The 26,744-nt window shown below is 41.1% G+C and overlaps 1 protein-coding gene across 1 annotated transcript in view; it reads right to left on the bottom strand.

The window, feature by feature from the left end:
• The window catches only part of LOC120730942 (tensin-1-like), a 188,789-nt gene that overhangs the window by 17,425 nt on the left and 144,620 nt on the right, over window positions 1-26,744 (bottom strand). Inside the window, 10 exon segments of the mRNA XM_040027565.1 lie at window positions 847-927; window positions 2,330-3,817; window positions 18,459-18,590; window positions 19,244-19,309; window positions 19,517-19,646; window positions 22,608-22,683; window positions 23,823-23,883; window positions 23,970-24,082; window positions 24,680-24,763; window positions 26,049-26,113. Coding sequence (XP_039883499.1) covers window positions 847-927; window positions 2,330-3,817; window positions 18,459-18,590; window positions 19,244-19,309; window positions 19,517-19,646; window positions 22,608-22,683; window positions 23,823-23,883; window positions 23,970-24,082; window positions 24,680-24,763; window positions 26,049-26,113 — 2,296 coding nt within the window.

Genomic DNA, 26,744 nt, shown 5'->3' with positions numbered 1-26,744 from the left:
GTAAATATGATTCAGAGACTATTCCAGTTCTATCCTAGATCATTTTAACATTTAACTGTGATGTAGTGTTGCATCACTGCAAAGGATATTACTGTCTGTGGTGGAGAGGCCAGACTGACCCCTTACACAGAACAATCCTGTCTGCATTGTGGTCACTAGTTCTCAGGGGACATATAGCACTTTAGTGATGTTTCCAACTAGGACTGTGGTCCCTCTTTTACATTCTGTGTCTTTTGTCTGGCTTTGTAAATCTTGAAAGTAGCACAAGAGAAAAAACTCAGCCTTGAATGAGCCCAGTGTATCCTGGCCTCGGTATTGTTTCCCAAGTTTGGCAAAACGGATCTTGTGACATGCACTCTCCTGGCAAGGGACAGAGCCTCCTTTGTGCTTCCCCTGTGTCGTTCTTGTGAAACTTTAACATTATCCAATTGAGGGTTTTTTTCCCCTTCTTTTTACACCACAGTTGGGGCGATTCCCTAACCTTGAAGAAGAAAACAGCTCAGCAGCTCAGAACAAACATAGATGAAGTGTGAGCGTGTACGAAGAAAGGAATCAGTGGTTAGTTTGATGATGATGCACCTCAAACCTGATGATGACAGAGAAACGTATAAAAGGGAGGAAGTGGAATAAAAAGACAAAATGAGCAGATGGGGGCAGTCTAGTATTAAACAAGAAAAATTGTTAAAAATGCAAACCAAAGCCCACATCAGTCAAAGGCAAAGCGGATACAGACTCGGTTTGAAGCAACACTTGCAAAAGAAGAAGAAGAAGAAGAGGGGATCTCCTTTTCTTTCTTTCTTTTTCCTTTTTTTGAAGTGTTCCTTCAGACAGGATGGGAGAACCAACCCGAGAGGGAGTGAGAACGGCGGTGCTCAGACTGAGAAGAGGTCATGCTGGGGATGACACTTTGGACACGAGCCGAGTACTCTGGGGTAAACAGATGAATGATGAAAGAAAGAAGAATGATGAGGAAACTGAAAAAAGGAGATGGGGGATGAGGGGTCTGATAAGAACAGCAGAACGAGGAGATAACAGACATTTTCTGTTCGTATAAAAGATGCTTTTTCCTGAAAACAAGAGTGAATTTAAAAAACCCAGAGGTTACACAATGTTGCCTTCAGTCCCCAAACAAATTACATAAGTATATTTCTGTTTTAAAGAAAGTAAAAGGTATTTTTAACTCCTGATGTTACAAGAACAAAAACTACCATTTTGTGCTCCTTAATGTAAAAAGTGTTCTACATTCAAATGGCAGCAGAATGAAGTATTGTTGATTCTGGAAAGCCTCATGTTCGCTATCTGAGGTCATGGCTATCGCACTTCGTCATGTTGACTTTGTTCAATTTCTTGCCATTCTGCAGGATGTCTCCCAAGCTTATCTAGGGATAGTCAACCTGCTGGACTGGAGAGAACCCTTCCTGTTTGAGCCTGAGTGACGGGGATTGATGATGTGTCATGCAGGAAATGAGATAAGGGCTGAACAGTGTTTTCCAAGAGAGATGTGTATACAGTGCACAGATGATGGCATCAACTCTACTCATCACTACATTATTCTACATTTGCTGCCAATTATGAACTAAATGTACAGTGACGGTCATGTGAATGAGTTTCCATCAGACTCCTTGATGTCCTGTAAAAAACTAACTACAGCCCGCGATTAAGTAGTATCTAGACCCACCTTTAGCAGCAATAGGTTTAAGTAATTATTTACTGTGTGAGTTCATTAGTCTCACACTTCATTGTGGAGGAATTTTGGCCTGCTTTAGTTCATTGACGTTTACAGGAATTCATTCTTGCACAGCCCTCTTAAGGTCTCACTACAGGAGTTCAATCATGATTCCAAAGGTTCTGTGGGTGCAAAACAAGCCAAAGTCATCTGCCACTGTGCTTCATAAATGGTATGAAGCTTTTTAGACAGAAAGCTCATCTTATTTTTTACTTTCAAAGACATCAACAGTTTGCTAAATTGGAAGTATTGGAGTATAAACTTCCACAGACTGTGCCACTTCAAGCAATTTAGTTTTTGTTGAATGTCATATCAAATTGACTACTTCGTGGTTATCGTGGCTGAACAAAAATAGAAAGTAAGTATTATTGACACACATAGTTGAATGTACTGTAGGTCAAGTTCAGTGCCCATACATCAATCTGTAGTAAAAATGGATTTTAACGGGGGGGGGGGTTTTTTTTTAACATGCCAGAAAGAATACAGAAAGCTGTCAGATCATATACAGCAAATACCTTTGAAGATACAACCTGCAGCATTATCATAAGTTTTAAAATCTATACATATATAAGGGTCAGCATAAAATAAACTGTGTGATCTTACCAGCCACTCTTTGGGCCACCAGACCTTCAATGTTAAAGACCTCATCAGGCTCACTGTCTCTTGGCTGGGGTGATGCTGAAGATGCACTAGGGCTTTTCTGGGGTTCAGAGGCCTCTGCAGACTGGGGCAGCGTTGTTGGTGGGTAAGTGCTGACTGTCTTGATCTGGCAACTTACAGTGGGGGAGGCTTGTGAGGAAGTAATTGTTGAAGCTGTTCCAGAGGTGTAACTCAGAGATCGTTGGACAGGTGCAGGTTCTGATGTACTAGGCTTCACAGGCGGTGATGAGTGGCTGGACACGGGGCCTGAAAAATGGGTGTGAATGGTGGAATCAGGCAGGTAGGAGGGCCTGGTTTGGTTCTGAGAAAAGGATGGCTGTGTGGTCACTACAGCAGTGTTTTCGCGCAATGGAGCACTTTGGGACTTTGTCACCAGCGAACGGCCTGGCTCCAGGTCCAACATAAGGAGATTAAGAGTTTCAATTGATTGCTCAATCTCTTGTTGCGAAGCGCTGTGGCGATGAGGGAACTGTGGCAGGCTGTGGTGGCTGGGCATGGTTGCAACAGTGGGAGGCGGACTAAAAGTGAGGCCTTCAGTTACTGGCTCTTCTGGCACTCCGAACCGCTGCCAAACATTGAGACCACGCTGGACGGCATCCCTGCTACTAGTGGTGCGAGTGGGAGCTTGTGGCATTGACTTTAACTCTGCACCAAAAGACTGAGAGCGGTACAGACTGCCATTCTGAGTAGGCATGTAACTACCAGAGAATGGGGTAGAATCACTGTGGGGCAACGTGACAGACTTGCCAGATATGCCAAGCTGTGGTTGGACGGTTTCCAGAGGCTTTTCTGGGACGTTGCGCTCCAGATATGGCACGTGGTCCTGACCATTGATAATGGACTCAGACTGATAGTAGAGATCAGCTGGTGTAGCCCGCCCATCTGTGGAAGAGAACGTCCCAAGGCTGTCAACACTGTTGCCCTCTTGACTGGTAGGAAGCTCATCATCTAGAATGTCGGTCTCACGGTCAATGTTACCATGCCCATTAACATGGACCTGTGCGGGCACCAGGTGAAGCATCCCTCCAACAGCGGATGCCGGAGCTGATAGGAAGGCCTGTCTGTGCATGGGCCCCTCCAAGCCACTCAGTAGCTGCTCTAGCTCCTTTTTCTCTTGCGGACTGATAGACTGTTGGGCAGGTGGAGCGTGTTGATGGACCGAGGGTAACTCCTCACCCACAGGAATGTGTGTCTGGTTCACTGTGGAAGCCGGAGGGGCTGCTGTTGCTTCATCAGTTCGGTCGGTTTTGATAGAGGCAGTAGAGTTTCCTGAGTCGCTGCTCACAGACAAGGCATGGTCAACCGCAGGTAAAGCATGTTCAATAGCAGAGGGTGGAAGGCCGTTCGATGTGACTGCTCCGTCAACAGATTCTTTTTTGCGTACTTTGGCATAGAGGCTGCCATCCAGGGGTCCTTGGGTATGAATGACTTCTAAAAACAAAAGTATGAAAAAGCATCATTAGAATCACATTAAGCCAAATACAACTATTAAAGATGCCTACATTTTCCACAAACCTTCAATTTTCTGTTACCCAAGTATTTTTAGAGCCACAGCAATTTGCACATTTATTTCTGTAATTGTTAATCTTCAAAATATAAACACATGGGATTCATCAAGACATTAAGAAGAAGAAAAAAGTGTGAGGAACTATCAGAGAGATGCTGGATATCAAGAGGTTCTGTGGGTATAGCCAAAGCAGCTGCAGTAAAATTAAACACTGGCTCGTGTCCACCTATTCTACCAGCTTCAGGAAATGAGCCGGGTCTGTGGCATGCGCTGTGGAAAAAACGATGAAATCACGAGGGTCTGCCTTGCACTTTCTCAAGCCAATTGCATTAAATGTGTCACCTGAGAAATGCTGGCATATCAGCAGATGAACTGGTGGTTAACTTGTTTTTTTATGATCCCCAAAACCGCAAACATGATGGTCTCATATAAAATAAATAGATCTCTATACACGGCAGATGTAACCTGCTGAGTTGTTTCTGCATAAGCCAAGATTGAAGTGCCGCTGCAAACAAGCACAAACACGTGCACACACACACACTGACACATTATACTGTAGATCCAAACTCAGCCACAAGTCTAATGAAGAGGAAGTAGGGTGCCCTAAACAGAAAATTTTAGTCATCACTGGAAAAATCTGCCTCACTGAGTAAGGAAGTCCTGCAGGCTTTTTCTGGCCTATGCAACTGAAAGCAAAACAACAAAAAAAAAAGGCTGAAAACACATGTGTATTTATACACATGAGCTTACATGCTCGCTTTTTCCCCTCTCTCATCTAGCCAACTCAGTAGCCCAATGCCAACTGAATTAGCAACATTTTCATGTGATCCGTAACAGGAATCCAATCTTCAAGAATGTAATGGCAACAAAAATCACGACCGACATCCTGTAACACCATTTACCGACAGCTAAACACGCTTCAGGAGAGTAAAGAGGAAAAACGGTACCTTCTCAAACAATTCCTCTTCCACTGTCTATGAAAGTTCCTCACTCATAACGCATGAATAGGCACGCCCTGATAACAAAATCAGATTTTACAGCTGGAAAAGAAGCTGCACAAAGACGCTGTCTGTATCTCGGTACCTTATAGAGATCTCCATCTCAGCTTTAGTGAATACGGGGCTCTGTAATGGAGCTCAGTGGGTGTACACAAGCCAAGTACTGCAAGGTCTCCTTGACTGGCCAGAGGCAACTTGCCAAGGGAATGGCACACTGTCAGGGTGCTGGTGGAAACAAATCTGGTGGCTCCTGGTCACAAAAACATCGGTTTTCTACTACTGAGCCGCTAACGAGTTCGGTAGATTTTTGGGGCACATGCAGAGAGAAAGACGTTATGGTAACCACTGTTATAGTGTTTCCGATATGGCCCGCTGCAGATTTACAGCATTTGGAGGCTTATATTTGATGTATACAGTAGCAGCAGTTAAGTCAACTCACTGTATCAATACTCAAGGCTGTTGCCATAGTTACTACACACAGTACATACCAATTAGAATAAGTGTTCAGACTTCTGGTGGTTGTTATTCTGTATTATTCCCCTAAGTCTCTACTGAAAAGTTCACTTGTAAAACAGGACACTCCAAATCAAGTCATCATGACACATTTATGTAGCCCATGAAACTACTTGGGTATCAAGTGGGTATCAACCTATTTCCACTGACATGAGCGCACGCACACATACACACGTGTGTGTGTATATATATATATATATACACATATACACACACACACACACTTTTAATGCAACAGTCATGCCGATAAACATAGACATAAGTCATGAAAGAAGAGCCCTCCTCACTTTCTCCATTTCAGTGCCTTTATAATCACCTGCCCAGTAGCCAAATGTGACGCCAGCACAGCTAATTTGACATCCTCCCTGCCTCAGCTACACCACTTTAACAAGCTAACTCAAAGTTAAGTCACAGCCTTGTCAAAGGAAACGGCGGAAAGACCTTAGCAGGAGGTGGTTCCCCTACCTGTGTGAGCAGAGGATGAGAGTACAGTCCCAAACTAAGCTGGGAAAAGCCCTGCAGAGTTGCCCCCGGGGTGGGACATGAAGGATTACAGCAGGAGTTGGGGGAGTTGGTTTTGGCTACTGTTCCTGCTCCTCCTCTCTTTCCTGAATACCTCGCTGTCTGCATGGAGAGCGACTGCTGCTGTTGCTGGCTGCTCGGTGGCGCGCACTAGTCTAAAGGCTGCCTCTGCTATGTGTGCGCATGTGGGAGGTCTATCACAACAGGCTGGCTGACGGTTTATGTGAGAGGTGGAGGGTAAGGGGCCACTGAATTCCACTGTATAGCGTTTGATCAAATGACATCAGTCCCTTTAGGTTCTCTCTGAAATGTATGGCTTGTTATGAGTTATGGGCATTTATATTCTAATACATAACATATTCCATGCCAGTTAATGTTATAAATAGAAGAGACAAGCTGAATAACATATTCAAACATCCAGAAATATACGTAGAAATAAGCCATATTCATGCACACACAGATGCCCATCCCTCAGTCCATCAGTGTTGAAAACACTCGTGTAATGGAAAGAGCTACATCGTCCAACAGTCATTTAACAAGCACTCTCAAAGCTAGGAAGCAGGGAGCAAACTCCACCCTGGTGCAGGCAGATGGAGAAAACAGAAAAGCGTAGTGGGTAAAAACAAAAAAAACCCAGAAGAGCAAATGCTGATCTGATTTATGCAGTTACTGTCCAGCTAAAACAACAGATAAAGAGTGACGCAGATGAGTCACAGTAGCTGTTTGTTATATCTTCTAACCCCAACATGGGAAAAGTGTGTGGTGCATATCACCTAGCCATTTGTATTTGTTAGCATACTGGACAACCACTTTATTATTCCACAACATAATCTAGAATAATGGACAAAAACCACATGTGTCACTCTGACTGAAAATAAAAACGTTATATATCCACATTTTAGGGCTATTCAGTGGAAGTTGGACTACTTTGAGTGGCAGATTGTCACCAGTTCCCATCTTCCTTCCTCATATCCTTCCTTCTGGTCTGTTCTTTGAGTAATGTTGATGATTGTACTGATTGCAATGACTCCAGCTGTTCCACTGTCACATCCAGTAAAAGCCCAGCATAGTCATCCCTCGGCTTGTGTCTTCACTTTAGACACGACGTGACTGATTGGCATGATTTGTACTACAGGAAATCTAATCTGTCACTTTACACTTGTGAGACTTTTCTTAGCGGAGCAGGACTATTTATGTTGAGGCTGCTTCTGTGTGTGCTGCTATGTCTGCTGTTTTCTTTTGGTTGAAATGAACCAATGTGAGCCTCTACAAATAACCTTTGACAGGGCTCCTTCATTTGCTAAGAAAGGGCATGTGTACGTATGACGCTCCACACTGTGTGTGTCCACGCTGGTGTGTTTTTATATAATCCCTAGGAGGTAAATACTTGCTCAGTGATCCCGAACACAGTACTTGGAGGAGAATATCTGCAATCCAGACCTCTTAGCTTTAACTAATTATAACACAGCAGGAAAGACTGGACCAAGTGTTACCAGTGTGGAATGACCAATTAGTCTACATCCGCTCCATTAGTGACAAGACTGAGTGTGACAAACACTTTATCATGTAATGCTTTAGGAAAAAGCAGGAGGCCAGCAACCAGACCAAACACAACAAAAACACCATCACCAAGAGATACAGTAGAGTCTACGATGTATAGTACTGTGCAAATGTCCTAGGCCTGTCCTCTTTTCTTCATGTTTTGCTTCTAAGAAGCTAGACATTCTTGTCATTTTTTAATGATCTTAATAGTAGTAGTAATACTAATAGTTGTCCAGGATTTTGGATGATCTTTCAAAGTTTTTCTTTGGACATTGTTCCCAATCTTGAGTATATGAAAAATGCTGAAAAGATAACACAGTTTGACGAGTATAAAATTGTATGTTTGCGCCAACAAGGTAATTCAGAAAGAGACAAAATTGTAGCACATCTCGGGATGATGTGCAGTGTGTGTGTGTAAGAAATCTAAAGCAGATGAACAGTATCTGAAAACTGTGTTTCTAAGAAATAGGCTGATCCAATGAAGCCTCATCAGAAGTGGTCTCAGTGGCTGTGAAGAAGTCATTCTTAAAGAAGGGAAACAGGAAGAAAACGGCTTGGCAACAGTTTCATCTTTCAGAATGACAATGATTCCAAACACATTGCCAATGCAGTAAAAGCATTCCTAGATAGGAAGGCACACAGTGAAACACTATCAGTTATGGACTGGCCTCCCCAGAGCCCGAACCTCAAAATTATTGAAGCAGTTTGAGATCAAAAGATGGCCAACATCAAAAAAAGAGCTCTAAATGTCCTTCAAGAAGCCTCAAGAAGAATTCCTGAAGACTACTCAAAGAAAATACAAGAAAGCTGTCTAAGAGAGTTCAGGTTGTCTTGAAGAATTGACTTTCACCCCCGTTAGACCTGTACAAAATCTGTTTTTGCCTTATACAGTATTTGCCTAGATACAGTATTCCCACGTATGTTTGCACATTTCAGTACATCGCTTTATCTTTTTCTCCACTTTCTTCTGATAAGTATGTAGCTCAATATTTTTTACAGTACCATATAAAAACAGATAAATGGATAAAAGAAACTGCGAAGACTTGTAGCTAGAAAATGGTGTCAGATATTTTGAGGTTCTGTGGGCCAGATGGTGCAACTGTGTGACCTCCTAATCTCTGAACTCTGAGCTATGACCTTTGTGGCAATTGACCCTCCCTCTTACAGCATGTTTCTCCTCAAGCTTACAAGTATAAACATACATGTGGCCGTCTTGAGAGGAAAAAAAATGTGTGTGTGTGTGTGTGTGTGGGCACTGCTGCCTAAACCAGACAGGATGGGGGAGTCCATGTTTTCTGACCCTAAAGGTTGCACTAATAAAAAGCAATGACAAAACGATTTGACAATATATTAGTATAGCCTGGTGCCATTTTTGGTCAAAGTTAATGGCTTAACTATTGATTTGGCAACAAAGTCTACTTTTACTGTATGACTGGGCTCAAGGACAGATTAAAGTAATACTGCGGTCTCGTAAATGATCTACACTCAAGAGGATTTTAGATGTCCTAGGGTGGATTAATTGGACTTGTGAAGACTAAAAAGAGTCAGTACAAGTTAATAAAGCTGACCTGGGACAAAAACAAAACAGCATAGTGCTTGTCATGGTAGAAGAGTTGTTGTTGTTGTTGTTATTATTATTATTATGAAGAGATTGGATGCACATGTAAGCACAGTTTGGCTAATACCAACACTCACAGTTGCCAGTCAAATGTAAGTACAGGAACTTGTTCTTGCTAAATGAACACTTGCCTTGCAGCTCATTAAATATACATTAAAGATCACTGTGAATCAATCTGCGTAAGTGCAGATTCTCTGAGTTGGGGAAACAAAGAGCACGGTAATGGATGGTCTTTTCGAGTAGTCAGAAAAAACCTATCGATGACTTCAGACTGGCAAACACTGTCCTGATTACAGGTACTAATGTTTGTATTCCAAAAATAAACTTCAAAGATAAACATAAAGTACATTAGCATCAAAAAATATTCATCTTATCTAACCCTATCCAGGTGTGCGGTAACCTGTAGCCAATGTTGGTCACACAGAGTAACTATATTTAGCACAAATACTACTAAAAACAAACCCAAAGGCACAGCCATAACCTACGCACGCCACAAGCTATAAATCAGCCCAACAGCTCATCCTCGCAGAGCATTATGTTTCATCCTGGATGAAGCTGTGTCTCAGGAAAAGTCATCAACGGTCGTTAGCAGTAGGGCTGCAAAAGGAAAAATCTTGAGGGCCAAATGAGGAGAGCGTCTGATGAGCTGGCTGCAGCTATCTTACTCCAGAGGTGAAGAGAAGCTTTGATGAGCTAACTCTTCATACCCATGGTCTGGACTTACTACAAAGACAGAACCGCAATATTTGCCTTAAAGCCTTGATAGTTTATGCAGATCTTCCTCAAAGCGTCTCCTGTAGGCTCTTGTTTTAGTCAACATCCTCATAAATTCTTCAGACAGAGACCGGTCTTGCTCCTAACTGATACTTCCTGCTATTAGAGCTGAGTCAATATGATTTTACATTGGGTTAAACTCTCAAGTACGTTCAGCCCAAAAAAAAAACAAAACCTCAGTTTATTGTGATAGTGACAGTGTCCCAAGTGACTGCTGTTGCTCTTTACTTTTTAAGACATGAGGCAAGAAGAGAAAAAGCAGGGCACCTACATTTAAAAAAAAAAAATTACCATAAAATTATGACCTTTTTTATTTTGGTGGTATTTCTTTAGCATACTACCCAGCAAAAATACCAGTTTTCAATTTGTTCACTGATTTTGATTTACAAATAACCCTGTAATTAGAATAGAAGTCAATAGAATTAAACTTTATTGTCATTGCACATGCACAGGTACAGGGCAACGAAATGCAGTTTGCATCCATCCAGAAGTGCTTTAGTGATATAGATATATTACAATATATATTAGCAATAATATAGATATGTAAGTATATTACAGAAATGGGTCTATTATGGTATGTTATGAATATTCTATAACTATAAGTATGTACAGGCTGTAGTACATACAGCCTGTACATACAGCCTAATTACAATCATAACAATCATAATCCATTATTTTGGCCTCCACGTTGTGCCACTTCTTTGGATCTATCCAGGATGGCAGAAGTAGTTACCGCTATTCCACATGCTTTTCAGAGGCGCCTCCAGAATTTTTGGCCAAAATTATCTCGGTGGGACAACAGGAAATTGTGAGGGACGTACAAATTGTATATGCAGGAATAAATAATAAGTTCATGTTTCAACTCATTATATGGTGTCCTCCTCTGTTTTGTGCTCATGTTTATTAAAATTATTACCAACATAGGACAGTCTTGTAAAGTTCCCCCCACCCCCGGTGGTGCCCCGATGCCATTCCTATCCGTGCCAGTCGGCAACCTACACAACCATTCTTTAGTGCAGCAGCAACAAAGCCACAGTCCCTCACTGGCTCCTTCCCTTTCTGGCTTTGTTTTGGTAAAAACTCATAAATCTGAGCTACTGCTATCAGGGACTGAATCTAGACAGTGATTGTGCCAAGATCTGCCCCTCAGGAATCCTAAACTATTGATAGCACTCAGATGAGAAGAGTGGAAGTTCCTTGATGTTAATATAACACTTTTCCCCCCCCGGTGAAGTGAAAAATATTGTATTCTGACAAAGACCAGGAAAAGTCAGTGAATAGACTTGTCTTTAGGCATCAAATCATAAGGCAGAGGAGAGGCCAATTATTCCCAGTGGAACTGAAATGAAAGTGAGATCTCCTGTGCTTTTACACCTCTGTGGCTCAAAAGAAGAGAAAAGCATGACCCACAGGAGAGTGTGCCAGGCAAGTAATGCAGTAAATAAGAAGGTGGCATCAAAGAAGAAAACATTTTGTGCTGCTCCGCCTATTTTCTCCTGAACTGGATTAAAAGAAAGGTTTGCTTTGAGATGAACATAGAACCATTGTGAGTGTGCAGCAGGTATTCCATCACCTATGTCAGGTCTGGGCATTCGACGTTCATTGGGGAACGAGGGGAGTCTTCTAGACACGACATTAGCCATTTCAAATGTGACATCCACAAGAGTCCAAGATGTCCAAGATGAGAGTGTTACTGCGTGTCCACTTACAGTGCAAAGACCTCAACAGCAGATAAAAGACAGATACAAAGAGGGCCCTGTGAGAAGAGTCTATGGAAAGTGATCATGATTAATTATGTCATGAACCTTCAGTGGCACTTTTAGCCAGATCAGCTGTGTAAAGATGGAGATGGAGAGAGAACAGGAGTGTCCGGCCACAGCTGGACTAAATCTGTGTCCATACGGACTTAACAAACCAGTCATTCATTCCCACACATTATGGAAAACCAGCATCCACTCTCTCAGGATAGCCGTAGAGTACATAAACGGAGGTTGGGGATTCAGCCTCTAAGTCAAGTGCACGTAAAACATTCTGAAAATCTTAACTAAACCCTAAGCTCACGATGCTCTCTCTGTCACCTAGCAGATGTCCCTGTGCCCCTGTAGCCAGGGTCCAAACTGGGACACTCTACAACACAAGGCACTTGTTCTCTCTTTGTGTGCTGTGCAGTCTTAACTAGAGAGGCCTTTATTTTTCTGTCTTGGCTGTTACGCAATAGGAGCTGTGCAAAGTTTGGAGTCAAAGCAGCCTAATCCGCCCAAAGCCTTGGACCAGACTGAGGGATTGATAGCACGGAAGCCTGTTGCCAACACAAAAGGCCAGAGATTTGACCTCTGCACAGTTTGACACTGTCTCTGTGCTTCGAATGAGATCACATTTTTTATGGAGAAGTTGGATTTATTTATTTATTTTGCATCAGGGAAACGGTCATTAGAGTGGCTAAAATGTGGCATAAGCAGATGTTCAGGCCAAGTGATATGAGAAGAGGTGGACAGCTGCTGTTGAGACCGATAGCATTTAGGGCACTTTACAAAGACGTGTACACATTAGTCTCATTTCCATTTAGTTATAATACAATTCATCTGGAAAAACCTGGCTTCCATAAGAACATCTGCAGGAAAGAAAACTTGGGAATCCATCCCGGTGGAAATATGGGCCACAATGTTAGAAAGTCTCTAGAACTGTTCAAGGATTAATAAAGGTTTCAGCAATATCATGTGTGATTCCAAAGAATAAAAAAGCAAGAAAAATTGTGACGCCGATATTTGAGTTTTTGAATTAAAGGGACAATTGATCATTTTAGTGTGAATTATCCAGTTCTGCAGATATCTGTTTAAATATATGGTGTACTCTTAATGTGCAGTGGAACTAAACAGCAATTTCCGTCATCAAAGTGACAAGAAAAGAAATTTGTTTTAAGTTCATTTCTTAGCCACCAGAAAACATCCAGTTTGTCCAAAAAATTCCACAGATTCACACAAACTACTTTTTTTCTGCTGACTACACCTGTCAACCTTTACACTTTGCGGGAGGAACAGTGTGCCAGCCTGTGACTGGAGGCTTTTTAGCCAGACATTAATGGTGTCCCCCTGTGCGGGGCAGTGCTGGTAGCTTGCTGTATGATTCTTTTTGTAGCTGGATGTACACGACATAAAGAAAAGTTCCTTTTTAACTACCAGCAATATCTCTAAAACTGAACAATTCAGAACAAAATATTCTAGATTGATAAACGGCATTGTAGGATGAAGAGACGGGGGAAATTGTTCATTTGTTTTGGCGATGAAGTGTCCCTTTAATATTTAGGTATTTCTTTGAGCTGAGAGAAACTGAAAAAATAGATGTGACTGGAATTTGAAGTGTCCTTTTCCATTTTCTGATTTATCCACAAAACAAAAGAAGAAACTGCATTCTTTTAGAACAAGTAACGGCTGCATGTCACAGTCTGGGCTAATTTATTGCTCACCTGGCCAACACACCATTTGAATCCCAGTCATCCGTATGAGCCCAAACATAGTCTCATAGCAGTGATATCATGCTGTTGCATCAACTTCCATTTCCACCAGACTTATGTAACTCTCCCAATCCCACCCCGCCCCAGTCTGTGGCTCACAAATACAGACTTAACTATAAAGCCCTCTCTATTGCTATAAGAAGTTACTAACAAATCGTCTGTGCCCGCAGGGCAGGCACGATCCACCTCTGCTGGACTCCGAGCTGTTGGTCCGGGAACACACGTCTCTCCCTGTGACTAATGCGCATGGGATCAAGGAGGAAGCATTAACCTCCAGCAGAGAAAGTACAAAGCATACAGGGAAATGCTTATTTGGGCACTGGATAAAGTGCAACATTACAGCATCAGAAAAACACGCTTCTGCAGACAAATCAAGGACACTTGAGTCCTCTTGTTTCTAGAATTTGCTACAGTCTCTCAAAGCTTCCAGGCAAAACATGTAGTGTCACCCTTCATCTTGAGACATTATTGCACTCATACAGTTTTGCTGAGATGTGGGAACGCTACAATGTAACCGACCAGAGAAGAATGAGAAAATCTGTTTCAAGGATGCTCATCTCCCCCTCTTTTAAGTTCCATGATGATTTCTCCCAGTAGGAATCATTCATAAATTCCATAAATGGAGAGCCAAAAAACACACAACTTTCTATTGTTGTGGAATAAAAGCATTTGTAAAAGATTAAACATCAAAACATAAGTTTCCTTGTGAAGCTGAAGAACTAAGAAACATTAACAAATAGGTCACATGGTCAAGTGTTTGGATAATATATAACCTGAGGGCAATAAGTATCGTCAGGAACTGTGAAAATCAAATCTGTGATTGCCTTCAAATTTCCACGTTACTCACATGTGAGAGACGTCAAACTGCTGAATTAGTGACAACGTTTCACTCCGGAGTCACCCGAAGAGCAAACTGCACACAGGTTCGCGGCTGAACTCTTCAACGGCTATCAACGCTTGAAAAAAGGCGTCACGGTGAAGGGAAATTGAAGAAGCACCGGACACAAATTCACTGTGTAACTCTTAGAAAGTCTCTCTGCTAAGCAGCAGCGTGCACAAACCCACACTGACATTCTCTGTCACTCCTCCTCCTGTGAATGTGTGCACAAAAGAGCTTCACAGTTGAGCTGAAGAGTCCTGCCCTTAACTCCTCCGACTCCTCAGAGGACACGGGGGGAGAGAGAAAGTGAAGACTAAAAGGGCCAAAGTTTGGACCAAATGACTGAACTGCGGCTCACAAGCCTAGCGGAATATATGCAAAACGTTTTTCTGAGGCAAACCCTAATCACACTGGAATCCCTCTATTCCAACAACTTTTCATCCAACACTTTACTTAATAAACTGTTTTTTTAACTGTCTCGTAAAAAAAATATCTCTCTTCAGCCTCTGCAATTTTTTCTGTAGATACATCTCTCACGATTTCTTTTTCTCCTTATCAGTCATCTCTCCCTCCTTCTCTTTCCAGTTATTTCAGAAATATAGCAGGGTTGGCCAACTGAGGAGATGAGTACATAAGAGTAAACAAAACAAGAAAAAAAAAACACAACGTCCGTCACACCGCAAAGGACTCTCAGTACAAAAAATAAATAAAAAATACAATCCACCCTTCACTGAAGCTGAGAGTTCAGGCTGTGCTGCACATCGGCTCCTCACACAGATTCCTGAAGTAACGAGACCGTTGCAGAGCAACAAGCTCGCAAAGAATTCAAGCAATGAGGAAAAAATCAAAAAAGTAAAGTATCAAGTCTCCCTGGGTTGGACAATACTTGTGATATGTTAGCCAGACAGCTAATGAATGAGCTAATGAATCATTGTGATGCAGCTAAAAAAAGTCACTTCTGACATGCCCTGCAATGCACCGTCTCTCTCAGTCTGATTTAGGTTGCGCTGTTTGACTTCTCTGACTATATTTTACCTAATCGTGAACACCAGGATACATCTGGAGACATTCACACAAACAAAGCTGTGGCTGAGAGCTCATGATGACCTGAATGAAGGGGTCAAAGTGTAAGATTAAAAGTTTTTCTCATCTTTTTCTTGGATCTTAGCGATGGCTGAGAATAGATAAACCCCAGTGTGGTCTTCGCAGCTCTGCATGCACAGCAGCTCCACCCATCTGCTGTTAAAACCTTCTGTTTTGCAAGGAGCAGCCAATCGAAAGGACGCTGGCTCAAAGGAATGTGTCGTGGAAAGGAGAGGAGTTTAAATGGCTTGCTGTAGAGCAAAGATAAACTGAGGGTGCATTTGAATTATTCAAAGCCACTTTAGCAGGTTCCAGGAATAAAATATGGGGCTGTAAATGAGAATAATTCAAGAAATATAACCAGGAGACTCAGAACTTATTCCACCATGACTGAAATTTGACTGGCTGATTTGCATGGGCTGAACCACTGAAAGAAGGCAAAATGTACCTTAGTTATTGACATGCATGCTGTCCAAACTCAGATGAGAGACTGCCTTTCTAATATTTGACCATACTTTTTTTACTAGGCTATGAAGCAACACAAACTGTGTCCTGTCCAAACTCTCATTTACCACACACCTCTATAACACTGCATAACTAAAGGAATAAATAACGAAAGAAGGAAAAACTGAAGTCACAGTGCTGTAGGCTAGCACAGGAATTTGCATGGGAGTAATACCACAGATGACCGTTGACTTTATTACAAAGTATTAGAGGTCTACAGGTAATACTACTCATGTCTAAATCGGGCTTTTGAGTGCATGTAATGTTATAGTTGTGTATAGTCAGTTGTGTAAGTGTTGTTTTGGATGTTGCTTGTTCTGCTGATGCAAGGTGCAGGCATGACAAGAATCCCTGAGCTAAAACTAACTCACAGCAGCTGAAACTGTTTTTATGCAATAAACATAATAAAAGTCAACATCAATCTTTGGAAACTAACAGCCACAGAGACACCACTTACCCAAAGTTGATCCCAGCAAAACATCAGCCCTATAATTTGAAGCTTTATGTAGTGCCCTAATAAGCTAAGGGTTCATGCAAGTAGCCTTGTGCTTTCCCAGCAGTGATCCCGACAGCGTGCAAACCCAACAACAACTCTTTTTCTTTCTAAGACTCGTGGAGATGTAAATCCAGAGCTATTTTTCCCTTCGGCTCTAAAAGTCACTCTTTCAAAGGAGTTAATTGCCTTTTCAGCACCAACAAGTGTGAAGCCAAAAAACAGTGGAAACACTTTGATTTATTGGAAACACTTTTTCCTATCTAGTCTGCGAATGATTTTTTTTCTTTAAAAGCTATTTCCACACTGAGCTCATTTGAAACCGTGCATCAGTCTGACGGTGCTGGCCGAGTAGTCACAGCACAAAAGGCTATTAAGGGATCACCTTTGAAGTCTTATCGACTACTTCAAACTCGAGTGGCTAAAAAAAACAACGTGTGGGTGTGTGTGTGTTCCACATGTGCAGATGCTTACTTATATCATGCGCGCGAGTGTGTGATCTCATTAAATTCTAATTCAGATTTGACCACAGTATAATCATCAGATGACAGAAGGCAAGATGAGACAGACGGCTTGGACCGGACTGGTCTGGACACACAGATAATTTACACACACACCTTCACTGAAACAGAGTGAGCGGAGACTTACACCTGTTCTATTTTAGTAGGGCCTATTTCAAGCTGCCGCCAAGTGTTGGGTAGACACTTTATGAGCAGTGATAGAAGGAAGCCAATTGACCTCTGACCTTTAACTATTTGGGCATGCTGGAATGTTGTATAAAATGTTAGTTAAAAGAAAAAGATCTTTTTTTTTTTTTTTTTTTTAGGATTTTTTAAATATATATGGTAATTTTGAATTTGATTCCAGCAACATGTTTCTTCTTTTAACCACACTAAGTTAGAGTTTTAGAACTGTGGAGACCATGTGCTGTAGTTCCGACAGCCAAATGCTCTGCTATTATTGCTCAAGATTGGATTGTGGCTGTTCAGCAGTCCAGGACCTGCTTTTGTTACACACCACATGGACAGAAGTTCTGGCCCGCCTACACAGTACACCTACAGGAGCTGCCACGAAGCTCCCGGAAACAGTTTTTATGCTGATATTAATGAAAGAGAAGATTTTGAACTACTAACCTACATTCTGAGTCAGCAGAATGTTGGTGACTTTTATACACGATGATGTTCCTCGGCATGTGGCGACTCCACTCTATACCTTTACATGGTCTTCCGCTTCCTGGTTAAGTTGCTATGTCTCTTAAACGCTTCCACATTGGAATAATATTGCTTACAGCTGAGCCCTGCTATTTAAAACATGCAGAAAGTGATTTGGTATTGTCTTGCTGAAGTATGCAAGGGCTTCTTTGAAAAAGACACCACATGCATGGAAGCATATGTTGCTCCACATCGTTCTGCTTTAACTGGGACCCCAACAGATAACAAGCTGGATGGTTCCTCCTCTCTTTGAAGGACTTGGCGTTCTTGGGGTTTTTTGTTGTTTGTTAAATCCGAGACAAACCCATCTAACGTACGGTGCTGTTTCTAAGGGCGTAACATTGCTTCCTTTTTTGGGTGGCATAGAAAGCAGCACTTTGGTCACAGAGTGACCACGGCTCCCTCAAAAGGAAGCTTCTGTCCATGCCTGTGGCTGAACCAAGGAATGTCTCACACTGTGCTCTGGAAAGCGGTTGAGTTCGGTCCCAAGGGGCCCTCGGTTTCTCTGTGGTGATAATTTCACCACAAATGAATTCAGCGGTAGCGATGCCTCTCCTTCCTTTCAAAATACAATCCAACATTTACATTTACAACCTAAAAACTTGGTAATGCAATTTTGGGGTTATTTTTGGTATTTGTAGGGCAAAGTTTTGTAGGGCAAAATGTCTGAATGGAAAAGATCTGAATGTGTCCTCTGTATCTGTATGGTGGGTTCGGCACATGATTTAGTCCATGACTTCAATAATCCACACAGTTAAAAATAAATTAGAAAATTGTGTAAGAAAATTATTCCATAAATCTCACATGAAATCTGACTGAGAACTATCATATGGCACATCTATAAAGAGTCAGTGGATCTGATGCATTGTAACACCTGAATTCTACACGGTAAAGTTTGAAGGATAAGCATTCCTACCATTTTCACCTTCTGTGGTGTCCTCGCAGTTCTGATTGAAGTTTTCGTAGGAGTCCCAGCGGATCAGGGGATCTTGAGTGTTGTAGTCGACTGAGACACTCGGCCCGTTCTCCAGGTGGTCCACACCTTGACCAGAAGTACAAAGAGGCAGAGCAGAAAATGTGAATGTCTTTACATCCGGAAAAGGGAAAAGCTATTTTTAATCAGAATCAAGGAAAAAAAATTGAGATTCAGAATTCATATTGAGATAATTGTTTTCCCTATTCGATTACATTCAAGACCCTGCGCTAAACTGACAAGCTTTTTTTTTCTACCTGAAACCGTAAACTACACATGGAAGATGGACTGGTCTGGTGGTTGCTCTTTGGTGAGCCTGTTTCTGCTGGAGGTTTCTTCCTGTTACCAGGGATTTGTTTTCTTCCCACTGTCACCAAGTTACTGTTCCTCAAGGATCATCATGTTGTTGGAGTTTTCTCTCTAACACTGAAGGATCTGCATCTTGAGGCAAGGTGACAGTTATTGTAAATTAAAACAATATAAGTAAAACTCTGCTGAGCTGAGCTGGACTAACAACAGTCTGGCAACCTGTCCGAATTGTACCCCACGTTGCACCCTTTGACAGGTGGAATAGGCACCAGCCCCAACGCAACCCAGAATTAGATAAGCACTAGAAGAGAGATGGATGGTTCCATTTACAGTTCAGTCATGCCAATTATGTATAAGAGTGTAGTATGGTTATGGAAAATGCTTAGTATGGCCATAAGACCCAACACATTGATCCTTACCATGTATTTTCTCTGGTCCAAAGGAGAAAATAAACTCCACTTTTCCATATTCTGGAAATCTATCATCTGCAAAGAAAAAAATAAAAAAATAAATAGTTTTCTCTTTATATCTAAAGATGCATATATTGTTACACTAGAAAACACATGCAGTTTTTAAAGATTATACGCCCATTCAGATGTTCAGGTTTTACTTACTAATAGGTATAAGTTCATTGTTTGCAGGAGCATTATAATGCTGTTGTCAGTAGTATTTCAGAGTTGCAAGTCTTTTACCTTTGAATGTGTCATCTAGCTCATCTTTCCCAAAGACAATCCCCAGGTCGTGAACAGCGCAGGTGTGGAATTGTACCCGGAAGATCACGTCTCGGCATGGGCTGCGGTAGCGTTTGTGGTAGCACTTAAGCTGCAGGGCGATTAAAAAAGAAAAAAGGCTAATTTGCAAGTGCATAAATCTCTTTTAGCAGGTCATAACTGGGTGTCATACCAAACAAGCAAAAGTAATGCTTCTTTATTAATAATTTATAATAAAATAATATTTTTATAATATATAAAAATACTGTTTCACAGGATTCAATTCACAGGATTTTAACTGAGTGCAAGCAAAGAGACACAGCAGCCTGATTCCCTGCTGGCTCAGGTTTACTCTGTTTTTTTTTGTAGCTCTATGTTTACTTTATTTTAGTTTTTTATCTGTTTCCCTTGTAATGGAAGGACCATCCACAAACATTATTATCCAAACTGGTTTTCCAAATACAGCAGCTTTAAGAGTAATGTTAAAACCACACTGAGGAAAATCGGCTCTCTCCCTCCTGCTGTTTCCTGACTGGCGGCCTTTTTTAAAACAAGGCCTCATTTTTACATTCACTGAAAGAAACAAAAGAACTGTAATCATTCCTTACTGTGGATGTAAAGAATAATAAAACTGACAAACAGATTATTGCATATAGACAAAGAAATTAAAAAGAATTCAGCTGCAGCTAAAATTAACGATTTTTGCTAAAGGACTGACTGACTCGACTTTCTGACTGTGGGGTTAACCATAAAACCAAAACGTTTAGGACTGAGGAATAAAAGTAAAATATCCTCTGGTTTTGTGCAGCTTTTTGGGATATCGTAAAGGTCCTGCTGAGTGGTCCATTACCGCTGCTGAGTCAAGTTTAATTACAAAATATTATTCTGCTAATTTTATGCTAACATGCCTTCAGGGCTCGACCAATTTTCATTTTTAGGTAGAGGCTTTAAACATCCCAAAATTGTTCTTCCCTCATTTGTGAAAAGGTTATTTTTAATTTGCTATTTCCCAAAATGTCAAAGAGTTTGACATTTTGGGAAATTGGCTTATTTGCTTTCTTGCTGATAGTGAGAGAGGCAAAGGGATCAGCTAGTGCCAGGAGATGGTTAGCTTAGCCTAGCATAAAAACAGGGAGGGTTAGCTTAGTTCTTTCTGAGGGTTAAAAAAGCCATATATAATAATCAATATTAAAACTCAAGAAATTTTTTATCATAATGACTGTATTTCTTCTTTCATGTGTATAAAAGGCTCATATTTGCACTGAAAAGTCTCTGTACACAGAGACTAGCAAACTTTTTCTAAAAGCAAACGTTTTTTACATTTAGTTTTGTTCCTGTACCCTCATGACACTCTGCAGGCCTATGATTCTTTTCTCTTTCAGCAATTCTGTTATAGATTTGCTACTGTGCTTGAGATCACTGTCCTGTTGCATGACCCATTTTCAGTCAACTTTTGGCTACCGGACAGATGGCCTCAGATTGCCACTGCAAAGTGTCCAGGTCCTGTGGTTACAAAACAAGCCAAATCATCACCCCTCCACCACCATGCTGACAGTATGAGGAATGTATGAGAGGTGTTGTGCAGACATGCTGAGTGGTCATATTGGCTGAGTGGCAAGTGGTCATATTGGTTGACGATCAGTTAATCAAATGTGCAGCTGGCTGTTATTTACCTTCTTAATTCAGATGGAAGCAGTGATATTAGTCCTGTTAAAACGTACTGTACATGTCAATGACCTTTAGCAGTGCCAAGAGGTGGATTTTGTTACACTAGGGCAGACACTTTTTTACTAATGCAGTTTATGTTAATGTAACCATCTGCTGCTCATTAAAGAGTGGCTTCCATCTTCTCCATTCTCCAAGAAAGCCACTAAAGATTTTCCCAAAATGTTGAAATGGCCTAACTTGTTATGGTCTTTAGGTTTAAATTTTCATTATAAACCCAAATGCAAACTTTAAAAAGATCATTAAAACAATTAACAAACCAATGCGAGGTTCTTCTCTGCAATTATCTTTAATCTGACCAATTAGATATACAAAACCATCACAGTTAAAAATGCAGGAACACTCTGTGCTAATGTCTCCTCAGGCAGCAGTTCAAATTTTCCCTGTTATTTGAAAAATAACAAGCATCAGCAAGCAGTGTCTCAGCCTGACGGTGCATTCAGCAGAATCCATTAGTCTGTGTTAAATAAAGGATGAGATATGAGTTCAGCTTTGAAGGCCAAAACAGCCTCGGGTACAAACTAAGTGCTCACTTTCTAATTCTTCATGCTGACATTATGAGCCCCGAGAACATCCCATAGATAACATTATGGCTCAATTGACAGCAGAAGCAGAAACGTTGCTGATGTGTGGAGTTTTTCTATAGGCACAAGAAAACCAGAGGCTCTCACAGGTGCTGCTAAACTGAGGATCTTTCAGGAATGATTTCATAAAAATTCCCTGAATCTCCCTGAGAGAGTTGCAGGGATAGGTCTCACATGAGACTTTGTTTGAAATGATTATGTCCTGTTATAGCGATACCTCATGTATCCTTAAATGCTGTTTTAAAGGAAGTACACGGCCTTTTTCACGTCATAGTTTCCAGCAACATATTGTGTGCTAATGAGGGCCTATAAACCGAGGTATAGGACTCAGTCCAACTGTCTTTTCCCAAGTTTTTACAGCCCCATTTCATCTGTAAATGGCTACTATAAACTGCTGCAGCACATGCATTCAGTGCATTAAGCCAACGTTCAATTGGAAACACACACAGGATTCCCTCATTATTATTATTATCCAATAAAAAAATCTGAATATCCTGCATGTATTTTACCCTTATCATTTGGTATCCATATATTTTTCCCTTTTCCTCTGGCAGAGGTAAAACAATAAACATTCAGTGTTACTGGCTTCACACACTGAGCTTAGCCAGTGATAAAATGTTGAGATTCGGTTTCTTTGTTTTGCAGTTAAAATCCACGGAAGCCAAATGATTTAAATTTTACAAACAGCTGAAAGATTACTGAGGGTTTTTATCAGTCTATATTGTACAGCACTAGCTTCTGGGGTATGTCTCTGCTGTTCTTACCAGGATGTCCCCCTTCAGAAGGAGGCCAGGTTCAATGGTGATGCAGATGCTGGTCTGGCTGTCACCCTGGACATTACTGCAGAGAAATAAAAACACAACATGTCACATGACAGGCCCGCTTTTATCATTCTTGCTGTGGAAATCATGACAGCAAGTCCACTGCATCAGCTTTTGTTTCTGATGCTACTTTCCTGAATAAAACCATGTGCCAACAACAATCACCCTTTTTTTCCCCTTTAACAGTGGCCTTCACAGAGCGTAGCCCGTGGTGTTTTGGGGTATTAGTGCCTGTCTGATTGTATTGTTGGGAAAGAAGGATCAAAGGGAGGAGAGTGCCAAAAGGGAGCATGTGAGAGAAAGTGAAGAGGAATGTGATTTCACCAAAGCTTTAAAGAGTATGGAAATGTGTCTGCACTGATTGTTTCACAGGAAATGTAGCGTCATTGTGCAACCATCACCAGGCTTTGTTGTTTTGAATAAGAAGAGCAGTAACAGTGAAAAGACCAAAGAGTTTAAAACTGAACTAAGAAATATTGGATCCAATGACCATTTCAGATGACGAGATCATTGAGTCAGAATATATATTGATTAATCATAGTTGCTGTCGTTTTACAAGGTAATGTTATGGTTGTTATTCCTAAACAACCTTAATTCAATACTTTTGCTCAACCTTTGAATCAAAGTTGAAAGTCCTAAATAATAATGTTTCCAAACAAGGTGTAAATGCAGAATGTGTGCCTGCCTCACCTGAGAGGTGAGGCAGGCACACATTCCTGCCTTTCCTCTCCCTGCCTTTTTCCTAACCTCCCCTCTTTCCAAAAACAACAACAGAGAGCCACAGAATCCTTTCTTTCCTGTCTGGCCCTGGGAACCAACAGGGTCCTGTGGCATGAAAACCCTGCAGGCGTCCACACAGATGCCTGTCTGCCTCTTTCATTGGTTCTCCAGTCACCAATAACATTAGACGTGATTACGGGATCTAAAGTGGGGAAACAAGAACCTGCAGCTGGGGAGGCTAGCTAAATACAATAATGTGGGCCGAGTGAGAACTCTAAACTGGAGAGAGGGGTGCTGTGGGTGTATATCAGGGGGCAGGGGGGAGTAAGAGGAGAGGCAATAAAGGAAAATCAGCGTTTTTATTATTGAGCCATTACGAGCTCGCTATCCCTGGAATCTTGTAAAAGCAGTTGAGTGTGACTGCTTTTTAAGACTTACTAGATCCCAGATGTGTAGATGGGCTGCATGGCCTGGTAGATTTTGAGAAAAGGACGACAACCTGGGACATAAAAAATGCATTTAAGAAAGGGGCTCAAAGCTAAATTATGCGTGGTATATGTGTGTGTGTGTGTGAGAGATACTCGCCTCCCTTGGACTCAAAGTTGGGGATGCCGTGCATGATGACGTGATGGAGGAACAGCGGCTTGTTGTTGATCTTGATGTGTCCGGACAGCAAGCCGCTAAAGTACTCCACATACCTGAGTGAACAGACGGAGAGAAGCAGCGGGGATTAAAGTGATGCCCAGTGTTTGACCACTAAAGGATGAACATGTAATCCAAGACACAAGCTTTCACTTTGACCTTTAGCTTGTCAGTCATGTCAAAGGAGCCAAAAAACTTCATGCATCAAATGGTTTAAAGTGGCACTAATCACAAACTATATTTACTGAGACAGATCCAAAGACAACTGCCACCCAACTCTGCATGTTCAGCCAATTATGAATCTTTGATTTTGGTTATCTGCCAACCAACGAACACAACTATGAATCCACCACAGAGGATCTTATAGCAGCTAAAAAGCCTTTCTTTAAAAAATTTGTGGCGAATAAGACTGACCAAAATTCATAACAGGGCAGAAATGCGACTCCAAATGAAAATGAATCTTAACGTTGACTGCTGAACGTCTACGCGTACAAACGATTCTTGAAAGTTCCCACTTTGTTTGCGGTTCCTTCTACTGCCCCCCGGAGGCCATTAAAATCAATTAATGCGGCTTTAAAAATGTAGTGAAGCGACACAAGGGAGAGAGTTCACTCAGGGGTCAAACTTGAAACAACATTGGAGGGAAGACTGACCTTTTCTGAGACGGCTGACCCACAGGAAGCACTTTGTCTTCATAGAAGCGTTTCATGGCAAACCTGTCCAGAGCCTGGTCGGCACTGCATTTCGAAATAAAGTTTTGTTAGAGAACATTTTCTAGTCCATTTCCATTTCAGTATTTCTGGAATGTTTTTTTTAACGTTTTTTTCCCCTTTATTTAACTGGGAATTCCTTTGATACAAAAAGCTCTCAGGGAAAAAAAAGGCAGCCGTAAGGTTGCAAAAATTAGAAAGTTGAAAATAACAAAAACAGACATGAGTAAAAAAAATGGAGAAGATCAAAATAAGCAGTGAATGCAACACAAAGTTCAGCTTAGAAAGTTACTAGTTTTCTATGAATAAACTTATTTTTTTTAAATTCCTACAAGTCATGATTTGAATAAATTAGAAAAAAAAGAAAATATGCCACATAAATGACCCCTGTAGAGTATTAGCTTGATAACTAGAGGAGAGAAAAGCAGAAGTAACCACAGTAGGTCTATTCATGATTTGTTAGAGATCAGAACAATGTGCAGCTGTTGGAAATGTGGATACCTTAGAATAAGTAAGACAACAAATAAAAGAATGTCATTAAAACATTTTTCTTGTTTTTTTCCTTCAGTGTACTATGCTATACGTCCCACAAGAAACTAATGACAGCTGTTCTACTTAACCTCAATGCAAAGAGTCAATCAAAAGCTTTGACCATAAATCAACTTTTCCCTGCACATCTGGCACATCACAATTTCACAGTTGTTTTCTGTTTGAAGCTCCTTTACCTTAGACTGCAGGATAATGGAATAACAAAGGAACCTGACAGCTGTGCAGGAAAGTACGACGTTTTTGGGATTTTTTTTATGACCAATCGTGTCATTTTAAAAACAACGTTGATTCGTGCTCATCTGGTTGTTTCTTTACGAGGAGGTCATTCTGTTAGTGGTCCTATCTAAGAAACAAAGCCAACACAGAAAACGAAAAGCAGCTCACTTATAATCTGAGTCGCATGATGCGGTGTCTCTTAGAACTTAACTCACTTTAGCTCACTTTTATAATTATGACATCAGGAACTGTTCTTTTGATTTACCAGAATTAAACTGGTGGTCTTCAGTCTCATGTTCTAACCCCCCTCCTTCTGCCTCATCACATCTTTAACTGTACTTCAGATGTGGGCTTCAAACCTGTGAACAATGCAGGCTTATTGAGTTTTTCCCTCTTAAGCCTGTCCTCATGTAACCCCCCCTCCCCCTTGTTTTCCAAAAATGCCAGATTTCATCTTCACGCCTTCTCTTTCTGACTTTCGCTCCACTTTTTAAGTGGCCGGGACATGTGACTTTAGCTCCAGCTGCAGCTGGGATCAGAGACCTACCTGGCAGATATGTTGCTGTAATGCATGTAAGCCGCCACCACCACTCCTGTTCTGCCTCGATTGCCCTGAAAAGACATCAGTCAAGCACAAGTAAGCTAATTTTATCTTCATCTCATGATGGTCAAGCATGCAGAAAACAATATTGTTATGGATTTCTTCTCTAGGTATTTCAGGCACTAACTGTGTAATGTCCAAATATGTTTAATGGTTATTTTAGTCATGTAGAATATAACAAAAGACATAAAAATAATTCAAAGTTCAAAAGAAGCAAAGAGGTACAGATATCATTCCCAGGTTAATGATAGCCATCAGATTTACACAATAAGGACCAGATGACCCTTATTTTTACAGGAACTGCAACATTATTTAGTATCACGTTAGATAGGGTTGTTCTCTTTTTAAAAGTAATTTTATTTTTGTTAAATTTCAAGAAGGGCGTGTCCTTATTTACAGTTCAGTTCCACCACAGGGTGCTCCACTTACACTGAGGTCCAGAAGTACTTGAAGAAAGAAAATCTGTTGTAGTTTTGGAAATTTGGGTGTGACTGTGTGTTAAAACGTCTGAAATTCCTAAATACTTGTGCAATACTTTTGTTAGACACCTTGAATTAAAGCTGAAGGTGTGCACATACAAAGTATGATATATGCACTGTTGCAATCAGACAGTTATGTTTGATATAGGCTAATTGAAAAGTT

Source organism: Simochromis diagramma, unplaced genomic scaffold (assembly GCF_900408965.1).
Source record: "Simochromis diagramma unplaced genomic scaffold, fSimDia1.1 OVJJ01000343.1, whole genome shotgun sequence".
Classification (NCBI taxonomy): Eukaryota; Metazoa; Chordata; class Actinopteri; order Cichliformes; family Cichlidae; genus Simochromis; species Simochromis diagramma.
The sequence above is the reverse complement of the archived record's forward strand: the minus strand, read 5'-3'. Positions and strand labels throughout refer to the sequence as shown.